Source organism: Meles meles, chromosome 1 (assembly GCF_922984935.1).
Source record: "Meles meles chromosome 1, mMelMel3.1 paternal haplotype, whole genome shotgun sequence".
In the NCBI taxonomy this organism is placed as follows: Eukaryota; Metazoa; Chordata; class Mammalia; order Carnivora; family Mustelidae; genus Meles; species Meles meles.
Genome location: NC_060066.1, coordinates 141,625,441 through 141,644,046, shown reverse-complemented (window position 1 = coordinate 141,644,046; position 18,606 = coordinate 141,625,441). Strand labels below are relative to the sequence as shown.

The window sequence follows — 18,606 nt, the reverse complement described above, 5'->3', positions numbered from 1 at the left end:
CACCTCCTTCACTTTACATTCAGTTAAAAACAATCCGGGAACTAGTTAATCAGAAATCTAAACTCAGTGGAGTTCTACACCCCCCAACCATAACAGCTCAGCGCTTGGGAAAAGGCATCTTAAAAGCTGTGCGTTAGAGACCGCTAGAGATCCCAAGAGCGTTCCTTTCTTGAAAACTACAGACCACACCCCAGTTTAGACAGCTGTGCACCTTACTGGTCGGAACGGCGCGCTGCGAGTGGGAGGGAGCAAAAGGCAAGATTAACAGCCTGGATCGGTGGGGGGGTGGGGTGGGGAACAATCATATAAAATTTGAGCCCCGAAACTCTTTAGGTTATGGAGGTTAGAATAGGGCTCGTTTACGTTAGGCCTAAATTTCGACAAGAAAAGTGGCGCTAGGGAAAAAAGAAAACAAAAGAGTAAGCTCCCGAGTTCTAGTGTTCACGGTAGGGCCGTTAAACGCAGCAGAAAAGCGGGCGTGTGTTTTTTTCTTCCTCTTCCCGCCTCCCAAGAGACGCGAGTCCAGTCCTTTCCCCCTCATTTTCACCCGGGCGGGGTCCATGGCTGCCCCCTTCGCGGAGCCGGGTCGGAAGCCGCCCCGCCCCCCGCGCTGCTCCCGCCCTCGGGGTCCTCTCCGCCCCACCTCCCCCTCGCTACTGGAGGTAGCGGCCGGGGCCGTCACGTGTTCCGGCAGCCGCCAAGTGAGGCCGCTTTTGCGACGCAGTGACAGCCAAATGGTGCGACAGGAGAAGCTGCAGCTGCGGCCGCAGCGCCCCGCACTGAGAATCTTGAGGCGGCTCCTGGCGTCGCCCAGAGGGAGAGCGACTGAGTGAACAGAATCAGGCGCGGGCGGGCGGCGGCGGCGGCAGCGGCGGCGGGCGGCGAGGGGGAGCCCGCTACGAGTGCCCTCGCTCCCCGCCGCTCTCCATGAACCGGGCGAAATAAGCCGCACCTCCAGCAGGGGCTGCGCCTCCATGAATCCCTAGGTTTTTTGTTTTTTTTTTTTTTTTTCCTTTCTTTCTTTCTTTCCCCGCTCCTCAGCCCCCGCCTGGGGTCCCGTCCCGCCTTCTCCCTTCGCCAGCGGCGGCCGCGGCCAGGTACGGAGTCCAGAGTTGAGCGCAATGGCGTCCAACCCCGAACGGGGGGAGATTCTGCTCACGGAGTTGCAGGTAAGGGCCGCGGCCCGGGCGGGAGGCGCTGGGGAAGGAAAGAGGGAGAAAGTCTGGCTCGGGGTCGGGGGCCCAGGGAAACCGTAGGGCTGCCGCGCCCCTAGCCCGCTAAGTGCGGAAACTCGGGGATGTCACTCGGGAGCCGCTTCCTTTGGGAGCCGGACTCTCTTCTCCCGCCACAGCTCTGGCCTGCCACCACTTTAATTTGAGTCTACCTACCAGAGGGACCCCGTGTCTGTCGGCTGCCTGCAGTCTGCTCCCCCCGGTCCCCGGAGCGGCCAACTCACCGCCCCCTCCCTGGTATCAGAGCGGCCCGCGGAAGCCCCTGTAGCCCCCTCCCTTCGCCAGGCCAGGCCCCGCCCCGCCTTTCCCTAGTACACCGCTCCTTAAACTCCTTTGAATGACTCCCAAGCTGTTTTCTCGTCCCTCCCCTTCCCCTCCGACTCCGCACAAAGAGCGTCCCCATAACTTCCAGCCCCCAGACAAGTTTTTTTTCTTTCTTTCTTTCTTCTTCTTCTTCTTCTTTTTAAAAGCGTGTCATACCAATTGCTTGCCTCACTTCATTATCCCTCTTCAGGTGACTGAATTTCTTTCCTCTAATAGGAGGGCTACCTTTTCTGCTGTCTCTCTCTCTTTAACCAGATGATAGGTATATGGTCCCCTTCGTTGCTACTCCCTGCTCAGATCCGGAAGCTCAGATGGTGATGCTTTTCAGACTTTCATTTTCCCTCCCGTTTGAATACCAGAGAAAGAGCTACAGAAGTTGTTTACAAATGAGCTAGCAGTAGACTAAGGGAGAATGTTGGGCACCACATGCCTGCGGAAGATGAGAACAAAATAGGTTCGTTGATCAATTGAGTATGTCGAGTAGTAGTATTATTGTTTTCCATTTATGTCTAAATATTTAATGATATAGGCACAATTTTTGTCCTTAAGTCTATGCTATGCAAGGGTACCTACGCTACTCTGTTGAGTTTATTTTTTATTACTTTGGGGTGTTCCAGAGATGGTCACATCTGGATTAAAATTTTATGCTTGTTTTTTTTTACTTATATTTATTTTGGTGTGTTTTACTGTAGACGTCTTCTAACTACTCGAATACTGGAGATAGGAATTAAGAAAAGATGTATTTTGTGTGTGTGTGCGTGAGACCGTTGATTCTTTTTTAAAAGACTGAATCTAGACCCAGAAGGGTTGATTCTTGATGATGCCAGATTTAAGTACTGCAGCTGCTTCTGTTCTGCTGTTTAAGTATATTTGTTGATAGATCCCTTTATTGTGCAGTTAGATGTAAGCTTGAAAACATTGTTGTGTTTGATATTTAGTGAGCAAAAGTAGAGATTTCAACACGGTATACCAATGCAGGATTGCTAACTTGGAATCCTTTGAATCAGCTTTGAACTTCATGTCATTGAACATGTTGCCATATAGTAGTTTAATTAGTCTTAGCCTCTTATAAGGTCTTACAGCATACCACATTTGCTAAATGAATGAAATTTATTGTTATATTAATTTACTTATTTGACAGAGAGATCACAAGTAGGCAGAGAGGCAGGCAGAGAGAGAGAGGAGGAAGCAGGCTCTTCACCGAGCAGAGAGCCGGATGTGGGATTCGATCCCAGGACTCTGAGATCATGACCCGAGTCAAAGGCAGAGGCTTAACCCACTGAGCCACCTAGGCACCCATTTTTTTTTAAAAGATTTTATTTATTTATTTGACAGACAGAGATCACAAGATCTCTGAGGCAGACAGAGAGAGAGAGGGAGAAGCAGGCTCCCTGCTGAGCAGAGAGCCCGATGCGGGGCTCGATCCCAGGACCCTGGGATCATGACCTGAGCTGAAGGCAGAGGCTTTAACCCACTGAGCCACCCAGGCGCCCCTTGTTTTATTAATTTACATGAGCTTTTAAAATAAGGTTTGTTTGAGGCACGTTGGAAATGCTTTCCACTGCCTAGTCTTGAAATATGAAAAGCTTAATTTGGTTCTGAATGAGAAAAAATTGCAAAACTGGGCAGGAGCATTTTTCTTTGAATAGAATGGCTTCAGAATTAGAAAGACTTGGCATCCTTATTTGTGTTTTATAGAAAATTGTCATAAAAAACACTCATTTTGGCGCTGGACCTGCAAATATATTTTCATATATGTTAAAACACTTAGGGAATTTTAATAAGATCAATTTTGACAGTAAGAAGGAAGCAAGCCAAAGAGATAAGAAACTTTAAATATGACTATTTTAAAAATGGGATCAAAGTAGGGGAACACCTAATATAAAGTTAGATTTTTTTTTTTTTAGAAAGTCTAACGCCTTCCAGAAAAAGGATGATTTTTATTAAGTATTACCTTATAAGTTGACAAGTATATGCAGGACATTTTTCTTGGTGTATTTGACTCCTGGTTTTAATAAAAGTTATTGCATTTGGACTTTATAAATATAAATATGATACATATTAAATTAATTGAGAACATTATATCAGCACTGAAGATAAATTGTGATAAAATTTGCTTCACCAAGTATATCCATCTATTTCTTTGCTATTTCATTTGGTCGTGAAACTAGTATATCATAACCAAATGTTTCTCAAACTTGTTTGGAGAACCAGTTTTTTAAAAGCATGTAAGTGGTGTGAATTTGTTTAAATTGAGAAATTAATATGTAGTTCTTAATGCTTCTCTGACATACTGATTTTAAGTATTTAAATAATTATGTAGCAAGTTTTAAAACTGGTGTTTAGTAAAAAACTGTTACTTTGCCCTATCTTGTCTCAGGAATACTTGTGTCACTCTGAAAGTTACATGTTACAACCTACTTTTAATGAAATTGATACTTATTTTTAGAAACATTGTATATCCAACATTTTTTTTTAAAGATTTTATTTATTTATTTGAGAGGGAGAAAGAGTGAGCAAGAGCACAAGAGCAGGAAGAGGGAAAGGCAGACCCCCCCCTCCCAACCGAGTAGGGAGCCCCATACTAGGCTTGATCCCAGGACCCTGGGATCATGACCTGAGTCAAAAGCAGACACTCCGGGCGCCTGGGTGGCTCAGTGGGTTAAAGCCTCTGCCTTCGGCTCAGGTCATGATCCCAGGGTCCTGGGATCGAGCCCCACATTGGGCTCTCTGCTCCGCGGGGAGCCTGCTTCCTCCTCTCTCTCTCTCTCTGTCTGCTTCTCTGCCTACTTGTGATCTCTGTCTGTCACATAAATAAATAAAATATTAAAAAAAAAAAAAAGCAGACACTTACCTATGTGAGCCACTTAGGCACCTCTGTATATCCAACATTTTAAATCTAGTTTTCAAATTATATTGCAGAATTTGAAATACTTTACAACTTGAGTTGGAATTGGCTTATTAATAACCTTCAGTTGTGGAAAGACAAAACAAAATCTGAACCCATGGTGTTCTGCCTTGTTAATTACTGTAATATTTCTATGGAGTAATGTTTCTAACTCTTGCTAGTAATTTAGGAGGCTAATTTGACAAAGAATCATAAACATAATAAAGTACACATAAACTTTGATGGTTAGAGGCCTCAGTGTATAAGGAAGAATATTTGCTATAGAAAATAAAAATAGGCTGTTAAAAATATAAACTTAATTTGCAATTTTTAATTTTTATCTCTTATAACTAACTTGTTTTATCAACTGTTCTCTATATCTTTTATTTGAAGTGGAAACTTAGATATTTTTTTGTAGGGCCAAAGAAATTAAAGTTATTTTTAAGGAAACTGGATTAATAAAAACTAAAGAATCTCAAAATGGAAATATTGGTTACAACAGTAATTTGGTAGACTGCAGATTCAGATATTGAATACCATACTAATAAAGTTACCTTGTTGATTATCAGTGATTTATTATCATCAAAATGCCTAATAAGTAGTAGGCCAAGAATCTTAAATTCTTTCCTTAGCAGAATTTTTTTAAGTAGAGGTAACTTGCTCAAGTGGAAGGTAGAGGTAGTTAGCCTTAAATTATAGGGATTCATTTCAAGAAACATTTATTGAATATCTACAAAATCTATCACATATTGGAGGATATAAAGTTGAGAAGATATGACTTCACTTTGTAGAAGAGAGTACAAATTAACATTAATTGAATATTTGCTGTATGTCAGTTATTGTGCTTGATACTCTATCTCCCTTATTTAATCTTTACTATAGTCTAATAAGGTTGTTATTTCCATTTGACAGAACAGGAAACTGTTTAGGACTATTAGGTAGATTGTTCATGGTTACACTGTAAATCTGAGTTTGAAATCAGATCTGTGCGTTTTCCACTATACCATATTTTGAGCTGCCACAGTTCTGTGGATCTGTAAATATTTTGCATTGCAGTGTTAGGGATGTGTGAAGTTTAAAAAAAAATTACCAAAAATGTAATTAACCAGAGTTAACTTTAATGTAAATTTTATACTGTTTGTTAGGTCCCTCCATAACAAAGAAAAATGATTTCTGTGTTCTGTTGGTAGTCTATAATTTAGCAGTTCTTAGTTGTTGGGAATAAGGTGTAATATTCTACAAAGAGTGCAAAAATAACCTTTTTGCAGGTTTTCATTATTTAATAATTACTGTTTCTGGTGAAAGTTGTCAGATGTTTGCTGAAATTCTTCCAAATGATTTTCCATTTCTCTGTAGTCTATCCATAAGATAAATTTAGCTTTAAAATTTTTAAGCTCCTGTGTAATCAAGCTATGTGTTTGGCACTTAGTAGGCACTCAGTACATTGATGAGAAGATGCCCTCCATTTGTCACCTACAATGAGAAATGTCTTGACGTTTCCAACAGAGGTTGATTATAGGAGCTCCAGAGTTGGCTCAGTTGGTTAAGCATCTGCTTTTGTGAGACTCAGGTCATGGTCCATGGGTTCTCAGATTGAGCCCAGCATTGAGTTCCTTGGTTAGCGGAGTGTCTGCTTCTTCCTCTTCTCCTTGCTTGTGCTCTCTTGTTCTCTCTGTCTCAAATAAATCATATCTTTAAAAAAAGGAAAGAAATTGATTATAATCATTGCCTAAGACATTAACATTTTGAATCCCTTGTCCCAAAAATATTCCCTTGAAAAGTTTAAAAGGGATTTCTGCACTAGTTCTGTTACACCTACATACAACAGTTTTTTTACCCATTTGTGCGAAATTAGGTGACATCTTTGCATTGATGCCAGAAAGTAGAATGTCTCTATTGGGATGAATAAGACTTTATGGTGGGTTGGAGGAATGTAGTATGAGAAAGTAAGCAGGATAGGCAAGCTGGAATTTATAGTTCTTTTCATTTCTTCCTTAAAGAGAGAGACAGCATGAATGGGAAGGGCAGGGGGAGAAGGAGAGACAGTCTTTAGCAGGCTCCACACCCTGCATGGAGCCTGACGTGGGACTTGAACCTACAACTCTGAGATCATGACCTGAGCTGAAATCGATTTGGTTGCTTAACTGGCATTTAACTAAGTGCCAGCTGACCCATCCAGGCACCCCTACAGTTCTTTTAAATTTTAAACATAATACATGTTCACTGTAGAAAATCTGTAAGTATAGGAAAGCACAAAGAAAATAAAACGTGCTCATAGTTCTGTTACTCAGAGATAACTGATGAAATTTTCCAACTTATAAGTCCCAAGGCATTTTAATCCATTTTCTTCCTGTCCCCCCACTTTTAATTGAGATTATTTGACATACAGTATTGTGTAATTGAAGGTATACAATGTATTGACTTAATATTTTTCTTCCCTTTATCCCACTTATTAGAATTTTAAAGAAAAACGAGGTTCATAGCCTTTTAAGATAGAAGTAGCTATAGGTTAAGAAAATTTCTTTCCACTAGTTATAGATATTTGGATCTAACTGGTTTTACTGACTTTTTATATAAAAATAGTTTGATTTTGGGGCGCCTGGGTGGCTCAGTGGTTTAAGCTGCTGCCTTTGGCTCAGGTCATGATCTCGGGGTCCTGGGATCGAGTCCCACATCGGGCTCTCTGCTCAGCAGGGAGCCTGCTTCCCTCTCACTTTCTCTGTCTGCCTCTCTGCCTACTTACGATCTCTCTCTGTTAAATAAATAAATAAAATCTTTAAAAAAAATAGTTTGATTTTAAGTCAGTACTTTGAGATACAGTTGAGAAGAAAAGTGAAGAGTACAGTGCAGACTTAGTAATGGACAATGATACATAGCATCAACTCTGAATAATAAATTGATATAGTGTGGTTTTTCAGCTTAGATTTGATTATTGCTACTCTTACAGAAATGCTACATACTTTATTAATAAGGCCTGTCTTTAAATGACTTGCCAAATACCTTTTATCTAGGTAAAAACTGTGCTGAAATTAGTGTTACAAAATGATGGCTCTAAATAGATTGTTTTTCTGTCATCTCTAATTAATATAATACAGATTTTTCTAGTCTTGTACAACTTCATTCACAAATGATTGGTAGTGGGGCACCTTCTAGGCATTGTCTGTTTACCCCAGGGCTTTGCATTTGATTCCTTGGGCTCTTCTCTTTTTGCTTTTCAAATTTGGCAACAGTAGATTTTTATGCCTTTTATCAGATTATTCCTATGTGCCACCTTTTATTTATTTTTATTTTTTTTCAAAGATTTTATTTATTTGACAGAGATCACAGGTAGACAGAGAGGCAGGCAGAGAGAGAGGAGGAAGCAGGCTCCCTTCTGAGCAGAGAGCCTGATGTGGGGCTTGATCCCAGGACCTCGGGATCATGACCTGAGCTGAAGGCAGAGGCTTTATTTAACCCACTGAGCCACCCAGGCGCCCCTATGTGCCACCTTTTAAACAAAAAAGAGTGGAGTAGTGGTCTGTAGAGATAAAGATGACTTAAAACTTGCAGATGTATATATATTTAAATAGAATAGTTACTTCTCAGGGTGCCTGGGTGGCTCAGTGGGTTAACCATCTAACTCTTGATTTGGTCACTGTCTCGGGGTAATTGGATCGAACCCTGCATCAGTCTCTGTGCTCAGTACAGTCTGCTTGTCCCTCTCCTCCCTCTCCTTCTGCTCTTCTCTCGTGTGTGCTCTCTTCTCTCAAATAAATAAATAAAATCTTAAAAAAAGAGTAGTTACTTCTGCATCATTTCCTTGTAAGATATACTGCATTGAACAGTTATCAAATGTCTGTTGTATTTCAAATACCAGTTTTACTTTGTGAGAAGATCATGTAACATTTAATATGATTAACTTTAGATATGCAGCAGTGTTCACAGTTGGCAGCAAGGTTGGAAAGTTGAAAAGTATTTCAAAGCTTTAAAAAGATATTTTATATTTCAAATGGGAAAACATTAGTCAAAAAGCCTCTAACATCTTAGAAAAGCAGAAGTAGAAAACATTTATTTTGATACATCTGGTTTCTCTTAATTTTATCTAATAAAACTTTATTTGAAATTAGCTCAGTTGTCATGTTTCATTTTTTCACAATCTAACAGAAGCTGTGTAATATTATGTGTATAAATATTGTCTGTTTAAAATGAACAGGAAAGCATGGGAGGAATGTATTTGATAATAAATACCTTAGATTTGAGGGTAAATGTTGGTGTCACATTATAAAGATGAACTGATACATAAGAATTACATAACATATACTGTTATTAACATCTATCTATTCTAGAAACTCAGTAGTGATTTGCTTTTTCTAATTAGTTAAAGCTTTGCTTCCCAGGCTCAAATATACCTTGATTTATTGGAAAGCTGTTATGACAGAATTTGGAATTTGTTTTAGATTATAGAAGACATACTTACATATCTCAATATCATACATACATATGTTAAATATCATGTTTTACACATTAATCATATTGTTTCCCCTTTCCTTTTGTCGCCACCTTAGTGATTCTCTAAAGAGATTCTTGTTTTGCCTGTTTCAGAATTTTCATTGAACTAATTTCATTATATTTGTTTTTTCTTTCTTTTTTTTTTCTTTTACTAATCCTTAGGTACAGTGCATTGGATTAATTATCCATCCATGTATGAATCACTGTAATAGGCACCCATGGACCACTATTCACTCCCCACCTCCCAAAAAAGCTAGGAACTTAACCTACGCTTTTCTCCACCTCCTTGGCAACTAAGGTCATGAGTCCTGTTTTCATTCTCTTGCTTTATTTGTATATAGCTTTGCTGGATATGTAATTCAAAAAGATGTGTCTTTTATTTTAGTTGTTTTTGCATAATTATGTTGAATATAATCTTTCTGAACTTGATTTTTTTATTCATATCATTGGATCTTGCTGTAGTCATTTTAATTTCTGTATAATATTTCATGAGTAAACTATCATCAGCTCTTCCCTTGTCGGATATATGGTTATTGATTCACTCACTGTCCTTGTTGAGCATTTAGTTACTCTATGGTTTTTGTAATAGTGAAAAATGCTGCTGTGGACATTCTATGCATTTTTCCTGTTGTATACATAGAAGAATTTTTATTATATACCTAAAGGTAAAATTGCTGTCTCACAGGTGGGTGAATACCCAACTCCAGAAGATTATGCCCGACTTCCAGTATGATTGTAGCAATTTGTATTCATATCAGCAATATATGAGATGAAAGATCGTTTGATTATCCATGTTCTCTAACAATTGATATTGTCTTACAAATCAGAAGAGTGTAGAATGTATGTTCCACATTGTAGTCTTGATTTGCATTTTCCAGATCATCACTGATGTAGAACAATTCATTTTATGTTTATTGGCCTTTTATAATTCCTTATCAGTGAAATTCCTGTTCATGTTAATTCTTTGTGTATACTGTGAATGTCTTCTCTCAGTTTGTAACTTGTCTTTTCACTTTCTTTTAGGGAGTTTGTGGGAGGGACAGTTTTAAATGTTTTACCTTTTGGCAAATATTTAGAATAGCTTATATCATTCTGATCAGCAAGCGTGCACTTAATATCTATTCTAGATTTGTTACAGAAAGGGTAAAGTTACACAGTTTTGACCTCTGGATTCACAAACTGTCCAAATGAACAACCATAGAAAGTCATAAAATATTGTATCACTTAACATGTACCAGGCACTCAAAAGTTAGTTGATTCAATTAAAGAATGAATTTACAAGCAAAAAGTAGTGAAAATTTTATATGTAGTTCATGAACTGCTGATTTTTCCCATTCGTTAACTCTTCAGTTTATTATTATTATTTCTTTAAAGAACAAATTGGATCAGTTATTTAGTTATTTAGTTATGTGCATAGTTTGTTAGTAAAGTGCTGGAGTTGATTAGATTTAATGTTGGATATAAAACAAAATATTATTGTGGAATTTCCTGGTGTTTATAAACCTGGGCTCTTATTCTTGTCACAGCAATGGTACCTTTGGTGAAACAAACAAACAAACTTAATTTTAATTTTAGTTGAATTTATCAATCTTTTCTTGTAATTGCATTTTGTATAAGAAATTTTCCCTTACTTTGGGTCTAATAGATAGTTAACTATATTTTCTTCTAAGTTTTTGGAGTTTTATTTTATACATAAGTCAATACATCCACAGTTGATTTTTGAATACAGAGTAAGATAAAGGTCTGAGTTATTTAATTTTTTAAAAAGATTTTATTTGTGTGACAGAGAGACAGCAAGAGAGGGAACACAAGGAGTGGGGTGGGAGAGGGAGAAGCAGGCTTCCCAGCGAGCAGAGAGCCTGATGTGGGACCTGATCCCAGGACTCTGGGATCATGACCAGAGCCGAAGGCAGGCACTTAACCACTGAGCCACCGAGGCACCCCTGAGTTATTTAATTTATAAAATATTATGAAATATATATCAATATTTCTTAAATTTAAATTTAAAATAGAACATTTTTGTTTTTAAGGCAGAAACATTTCTGAATAGCCTTATTTAATTTTTGTGAGTTAGAAGTTAAGGGTATATCATACTAGATTATGTAATGAATTGTTAGTAACTCACTTTTTCCTTACAGTACCAGTTTGTGGTTTTTCTCTTTTTTGTTATATCCTCTGAAGCCTTTGGTCAATAAGATCCTTGATCTACTTCTTAACTTCTCATCATATTCCCCATTTGTGGCTCAAATCTATATTTTCCTAAGCCCAATCTACTCCTATTCCTTTGTTCTCAGCATCACTCACCTAGTCACTGCCTCTGCTGGGTGATGCACAATATTTAATAATGGGAGTTTCCTCAATTTTTCTTCTTCTTTTTATTTTTTTTAAGATTTTATTCATTTATTTATTTGACAGAGACAGACAGGCAAAACACAGAGGGAACACAAGCAGGGGGAGTGAGAGAGGGAGAAGCAGGCTTTCTGCTGAGCAGGGACCACCATGCAGGGCTTGATCCCAGGACCCTGGAATCGTGACCTGAGCTGAAGGCAGATGCTGAATGACTGAACTACCCAGGCGCTGCAAGTTTTCTTCCTTTGACTTTAAGATTTCTTGGAATTTTAGCCATTGGTTTTTGTTGCTGTTAATCAATCTTAAGGAAAAGTTGTTTGATCTCATTGAAGCTATAATTTCCTAGATTTCTGCTTCTTTTGGAATATCATTCCATTCTTTTTTTTTTTTTTAAGATTTTATTTATTTATTTGACAGAGAGAAATCACGAGAGAGGCAGGCAGAGAGAGAGGAAGGGCTCTTCATTGAGCAGAGAGCCCGATGCGGGACTCGATCCCAGGACCCTGAGATCATGACCTGAGCCAAAGACAGCAGCTTAACCCACTGAGCCACCCAGGCACCCTATCATTCCATTCTTTTGCAGGTGGGGCTTTCATTTTCCCCTGACTCTTTGCTTAAAAAAAAGTTGACATCTCTTTCTTTTTTTTTAATACTTTTTTTTTAATATTGTTGTTCCCCAAACTTCTTTTAATCATCACACTCCTTAAAAGAAATTTCTTTTCTTTTTTTTTTTTTTTTAAGGATTTCATTTATTTGTCAGGGGGAGAGAAAGAGAGCTCTGTGAGAGTGCACAAGCAGTGAGAGTGGCAGGCAGAAGTAGAATCAGGCTCCCTGATGAACAAGGAACCTGATGCAGGACTCAATCCCAGGACCCTGGGATCGTGACTGGAAGGCAGAGACTTAACCAACTGAGCCACCCAGGGATCCTTTTAAAAGAAATTTCTTTTTTTTTCTTTTTTTTTTTTTTTAAAGATGTTATTTGACAGAGAGAAATCACAAGAGAGGCAGGCAGAGAGAGAGGAAGGGAAGCAGGCTCTCCGCTGAGCAGAGAGCCCGATGCGGGACTCGATCCCAGGATCCTGAGATCATGACCTGAGCCGAAGGCAGCGGCTTAACCCACTGAGCCACCCAGGCGCCCCAAAAGAAATTTCTTAGTTGTGTTTATTTTCTATTACTTATTTCTTAACTTTTTAAAATATTATTTCCGTCCCAATTATTTTGTTGAAATTATTCTCATAAAAGCATCACTGACCTTCTGCTTCTTCTAGTCCCTTGAGGCAACTTCCTGAAACTCTGTTGTTTAAATTAAGCTTTATTGACTGGCATGATATTGGCTACTTTTCTTTCATCATAATCTGCCTGTATTTGCTACTATGGCTTTCTTTTGAGAACTTCCCTAGTGTAAATGTTATACCTGTTTCTAGCCAGTTTGTCCTCTAATTTATTCTTTAGATTAACTGCCAGCATTAATCAGTTTGTTTTGTCAGGATTGCATGGAGTAGAAACCCATTTAAATTAGCTTAAACAAAAATTAGATTTATTGGAAGGGTAGAGGGACATCTCACTTTATCCAAAGGTGAGATATATGGTCATGACTCCTGAACAGGAAACTAGAGGCTTGCTTTCTTTCTAGGGCTACATCTCCTATTTCTTCTTCAAGTATGTATACTTCCTTTATATCTTCTATATACTGATTCTCTTTTATATGGCCCCCAAATGGTACTCCCAACTTCTTAATTTCCATGAACTCTTTAAGTCTAATATCTGTAGTTAACTGACTCACTTACTCTGTGCCACAGTTATAAATTCTTAATGAGAAAACTTGATTGGCCCTGTACAGAACATGTACTCCTGGTCTGGTCAATTATAGCAATAGAAGTATGGAGTTCTCTGTATACTGATAAGTACCGATATGACTGCAAAGACTCATAATGAGTTTGGGTTAGGGACTGTTCTCTAAGAAGGGAGTATAGGTTATAAAGAACTTCTCTAAGACCTTTTTAATAACTTTCCATTAATTTTACGATAAAATATATCAGATCTTCCATTATCCAGCCCTTCTCAATCTTTTCAGATTTTTCTCCCTGTATATTCTATCATATTAAAGTATTTGCTGTTCTTGGAACTACTGCTTTTATTACCTCTCTATCTTTGCCTTTGCTCTTTCTAACTTTAAGAATAGTGATATTGATCATCTGCCTGAAAAGCTTTTGGCAAATTGGACACTCTTTAAAATTCTACTAAGAAAAGCACATATGTTGATTGAATATATGAATTTATCCATATTCTATAATCAGAAATTTTACTTAAGATACATTTTTGATAAGTAATTTAGTGATTGGTCATGTAGCATTTGATCTGTTGGCAAATTAGCTTACATGCGATTTTGTGGCTCGTGTTACTGAATATATATATATATATATATATATATATATATATATAGGAATTATATATCACCCAATATAGGAATTAATTGTTAAATTTGTGTCTGTTGATTTTAGTGCAGAAACTAGGTCTTACTCATCTTTATGTACCTAGCACCTGGCCTGTGCTTATGCTTGATAAATGCTTGAATAAATAAGTGACTGATTTCTGTGACTGATTCTATTATTCTTTTGCAACATCTGACTTCTCTATATTTTTAAAGGTTATCATTCTTCCCCTTCTTGCCCATGCTAGAAGTCTGCTGGTCATTTTTATTTGACTACTGTCTAAGCTGCTTTAGTTAATTTTTTTTTTTAATTTTGTAACTTGAATTCATTCATTATTTTGCTACTATCCATGCTGGGGTCTACATTATCATTTGGACAATACAGTATCTTGATATGTCTCAAATTCCTCCTCTCAGATAGCATAGCCAAATTTCTCAAATGTTCATCTAACAGAAGGAACTTTTATATAGGATAAATTCTTCTTAAAAAGAAGAGATACCTTTAAATAGCAAAACTTACTTCTTAGTATATCAGTAAAAGTTACTGGCTTTTGAGGAGGTTTGAGGTTTGAGCTTTGAGGAGGGAGAGGGATTCTTTTATCTGGTAATGAGCCTATTATGAGTTAGAAGTACTTGTTACAATAAAGATACTTGAGCCTGTCCTTGATGCGGTATCAGTTTGGTTCCTGAAGAACGGGAAACCTCATTGAGCTTTAAAGAAAAAAAAAAAAGATATGTATTTTTTGAAGATACTCAAGCATGTTAACAACCACTGGGTCATGGACCAGTGCTGGTCATGATGATATTTTCACATTAAGGACAATATATGAATATGTATTCTGAATATGATATAAAATTGTGAATTTATAAGTAAAGGGGTGGACTGTCCTCTATTCTGAGATTTTTGCCATTTCTACTTCTCTTTCTTTCTTGATGTCAAAATGTACTGTCTCTTAAGAAATGATGAAGGTATTGATAGTAATATCTTAACTGGCAATAAAATAAATCAGTAACCTTATATATACCTGCCCAATTTCTTTTGGGAGTTTACTAATCAGTAATTTCAAGGCCTAGTTAAAATCACTGAGTAGTCTAGTAGGTAATTCAAGTTTTGGAATCCTACAGACCTAGGTTTAAATCTCATATTTAGCACATATTAGCTGCCTGGCTTTGGTATGTGTTATTTAACAACATCAGGGAAGTTTTCTTACAAAGATGGGAATAATTTCTGGCTCAGAAGGTTATTGTAGGTATTTTTTTTTTCATGATACATAGAGTGCCTGGGATATAGTAGATAGTAACTCTTCCTTCTCTCGGGTTTACATTTTAAGATTACTTCATTTTAATTTTTTTAAAATACTTAAGTTGTTTGGCTGACAGACTTTAAGTTTAAAGTTAGGCACGTTAAGACAGGTAGAGAGCTGATCATGCTTTATAGACTAATTATTTTCCCCCTTCTCTTTTATTTTTTGGCACCATAGAAGGTATAATGAGGATAGCTATCAGAAAGTATATTTCCATGGTGTCTTCATTTAAGATAACAGTATGCTGAGATTATGTGTGTAAGAATAAAGAAATCATAGGATGAACTTCTAGGATTGAGCTTTCATTGAAGACTGTGGTGTGAGGAGTGCCTAACTGGCTCAGTCCATAGAACATGTATGTGACTCTTAATTTCAGGATAGTGAGTCTAAGCCCATGTTGGGCATGGAGCCTACTTAAAATTAAAAATTAAAATTAAAAATTAAAACAAAACAGGGGTGCCTGGGTGGCTCAGTGGGTTAAGCCTCTGCCTTCAGCTCAGGTCATGATCCCACGGTCTTGGGTCTTGGGATCCAGCCCCACATGGGTCTCTCTGCTCAGCAGGGAGCCTGCTTCCTCCTCTCTGCTTGCCTCTACCTACTCTCTGATCTCTGTCTGTCAAATAAATAAATAAAATTTAAAAAAAAATTTAAAACCAACCAAATAAAAAACTGGTGTGCTATTTGTCATGCAGAAAATATTTATTGCCGACATGGAGCTATAGAAGAATTAAGTGATTTCATGAAACTGTTTAAATAAGTTCAGATCTGTATTATGTTCTTTCCCAGAGGCTTGGGACTTTTTATAAAATTTGAGCTAAGATTACATATTTGCAAAGTCCACAATGGTCTTGCACATTTCAGCACAGAGAGATAGATTTATGGTAATATACTTCTGAATATTAATAAATATTATCAGCTCTGTAGTTGAATGTGCTTGAATTTTGTGTAAATTAAAGGTCCAACTGTTTGTTGCTTATTGGTTAACATTACTGATTTCCCATTTTGTTGCTATGGAAACCTTATCTTTGAACTCCAGGATCAGGAAGGTGTTCATTTTACTATAAATTTTTGTTCTGGTGCATGTTTTTATTGTGTTAAAACCTCACTAAACTCTACACAGAATCCTACAGTTAGTTTTGATGTGTCCTTTTAAGGATGGTTGAATGACCAACAGGAACCTTAAATATCAGATCTAAAGCAAAATTCTTCCTTTATCAAGTCCCTAAAAGCACTATACTAAATTTCTAATATGGGTTGGGATACCTTTCCTTTTGCTCTCCTTGAGTTTGGCAAGATCGTGGATAATCCTTTATTTTAGTATAGTTTAAATGTAATTATAGAGAAGGAACTAGGGTTGGTTATAAGGTACCTCATAAAAAATAAAGAGAACTATGTTGAAAAAATATGAGAATATTGCTAATAGTAATATCACCCTATGTGATATGAAGCACTTTCACCTGTATTATTTCTTTGACTCTTAAAATGACCCTCTGAGTTAGGGATGGGGAGGGATTATTATATCTTTTCAGGTGTTCATGTTCACTTAGCCAATGTCTGCTTTAACCTGAACCTTTTTGACTCCTATTCTTTGTTTTAGTACTCCACACAATTCTAATTTTATTACCTTTAAAGTTGTTTTTTTCTTTAGTATACCTAAAAAATGGTTAACATTTTCAAAGCTATGTTGAAAGTGAATGTGAACAATATCTTATTTTCCCCAAAGATAACAGAAAATAACTATAAAAGGGAATATGTAATTTGCCACCTAGTTTGAGTATTCTTGGGAGTATCAAAGTTCATTGTAGTATTTTTGTACTACAAAATACTGTGTAGAGGTGTAGTGATTCCAGCTGAAGTAGTGTATAGCTTCTGGAGAGTTTATCATGGTTTAAAAGTATGCATAAGATGTTAAAAAAAAAAATCACTTAAAGAAAAATCACTTTAAAAATCACTTAAAATTGAGGTGCCTGGGTGGCTCAGTGGGTTGAGCCTCTGCCTTTGGCTCAGGTCATGATCCCAAAATCCTTTGATCAAGCCTTGCATTGGGCTCTCCTCTCAGCAGGGAGCCTGCTGGGGGGGTTGCGCCCCACCTCTCTGTCTACTTGTGATCTCTGTCAAATAAATAAAATCTTTAAAAAATAAATAAATAAAAATGACTTAAAATCACTTAAAGATTTAAAAACATCAACTTCCTGATGAAATTGAATGATGTTTTCTGTATTTATAAACTGGAGGCCAGTCATGTTACCCACAAAATAGACTTGGGAAGTGAGTGTTTTATATGCATGAGATATTTTAGTGAACTGGAAAAATACACATGTTTTATATCTTTTTAAAGGAATAATATATTTCTCTGTTAAAATTTAGTCTGCACTTATTTCTCCTTTATGTCTGTTTGTGTGGGGGTAAAAATCTTAAAAATAAACAAGTTTCTTGAAAAGCTTAAGATTAAACTTCATTTTATAAGTCCTTTCCACTTGAGCATCTAGCAGCTTTCCTAAAATATTTTGGTGTAATATGTTAACATTTAGTGATCATAACATTTAGGCATAAATACATCAGATAAATGTATATGAAAAAGGATCTCTTTTGTTTTTGTGCTCTACATTAATTTTACCCTTCTTTTTTGTGTATGAGTTATTTCTTGTTAATGGTGATACTGTGATTCCTACCTGAGGTTTTGCTTGCTGTGGTCTTTGTGACCTGAGTTGTACTTTTATTATGCCTTTTCACGAAAATAGTCTTGTAAAGAAGTCAAAAATAAGTGGACACAATTAGCAAATAATACATTCCTGGGTTTGGTTTTTCTTGTTGCTCAGCGTGTGACTTGCTCAAGGCCAGCTCTGTTGACAGTCCCTAAAACTAAATCAAACCAAATAACAAACACCAAACACTACAATTCAGCTTTGGCTTTACTTTATTTAGGTGACTTCTTAAAAGAGCTCCAATATGTTCTGTCCAGCTTGAGTCTGTAGAAGTTAAATGCTCAGCTCTCAGTTATGATGTGGTAATATAGTACAACTTGATTCACTGTGGGGTTCCTTTAACTTTTTCTCAGCAAATCTAATGTTTCTTTCTCTGAGAAACAGGTTCTTCCTTTATTGGTGACTTTATATTTCTATTTAGCTGTTCTGTCAGAAGTATTTATTTGGTCAAATCGTGATGCTTAAATTTTTTTTTTGGGGGGTTGTGATAAAATACATGTAACTTTTACCCTCTTAACCATTTGAAGTGTGCAGTTCTGTGGCATTAAGTACATTCATCATATTGTGCAACTGTCACCACCATCTATCTCTTAAGAATTCTTTATATCTTAGCTGAAACTCTGGTGCCATTAAACATTAACATTCCCTAGGTCCTGGCAAACACTATCCTACTTTTTGTTGCCATGTATTTGACATGCACATGGAATCAATCAGTAAATGCCCTTTTGTGACTTGGCCATGTCTTCTAAGTTCAGCCATGTTGTAAAGTGTCAGAATTTCCTTCCTTTTTTAAGCCCAAATAATATTCCATTCTATGGGTATACCACATTTTGTTTATCCACCCATCCATCAGTGGATACTTGGGTTGCTTCCTTGTGATGCTCTT

The 18,606-nt window shown here is 37.2% G+C and overlaps 1 protein-coding gene across 2 annotated transcripts in view; it reads left to right on the top strand.

Moving 5' to 3' along the window:
* Positions 1-758: 758 nt before the first annotated feature.
* The window catches only part of PKN2 (protein kinase N2), a 140,498-nt gene continuing 122,650 nt past the window's right edge, over positions 759-18,606 (top strand). Inside the window, exon 1 of one of the 2 annotated variants that reach the window (XM_046004623.1) lies at positions 759-1,169. In XM_046004623.1, coding sequence (XP_045860579.1) covers positions 1,122-1,169 — 48 coding nt within the window. In that variant the 5' untranslated portion in view covers positions 759-1,121. The remainder of the gene's footprint in view (positions 1,170-18,606) is intronic. The other variant, XM_046004613.1, reaches the window with a different exon arrangement.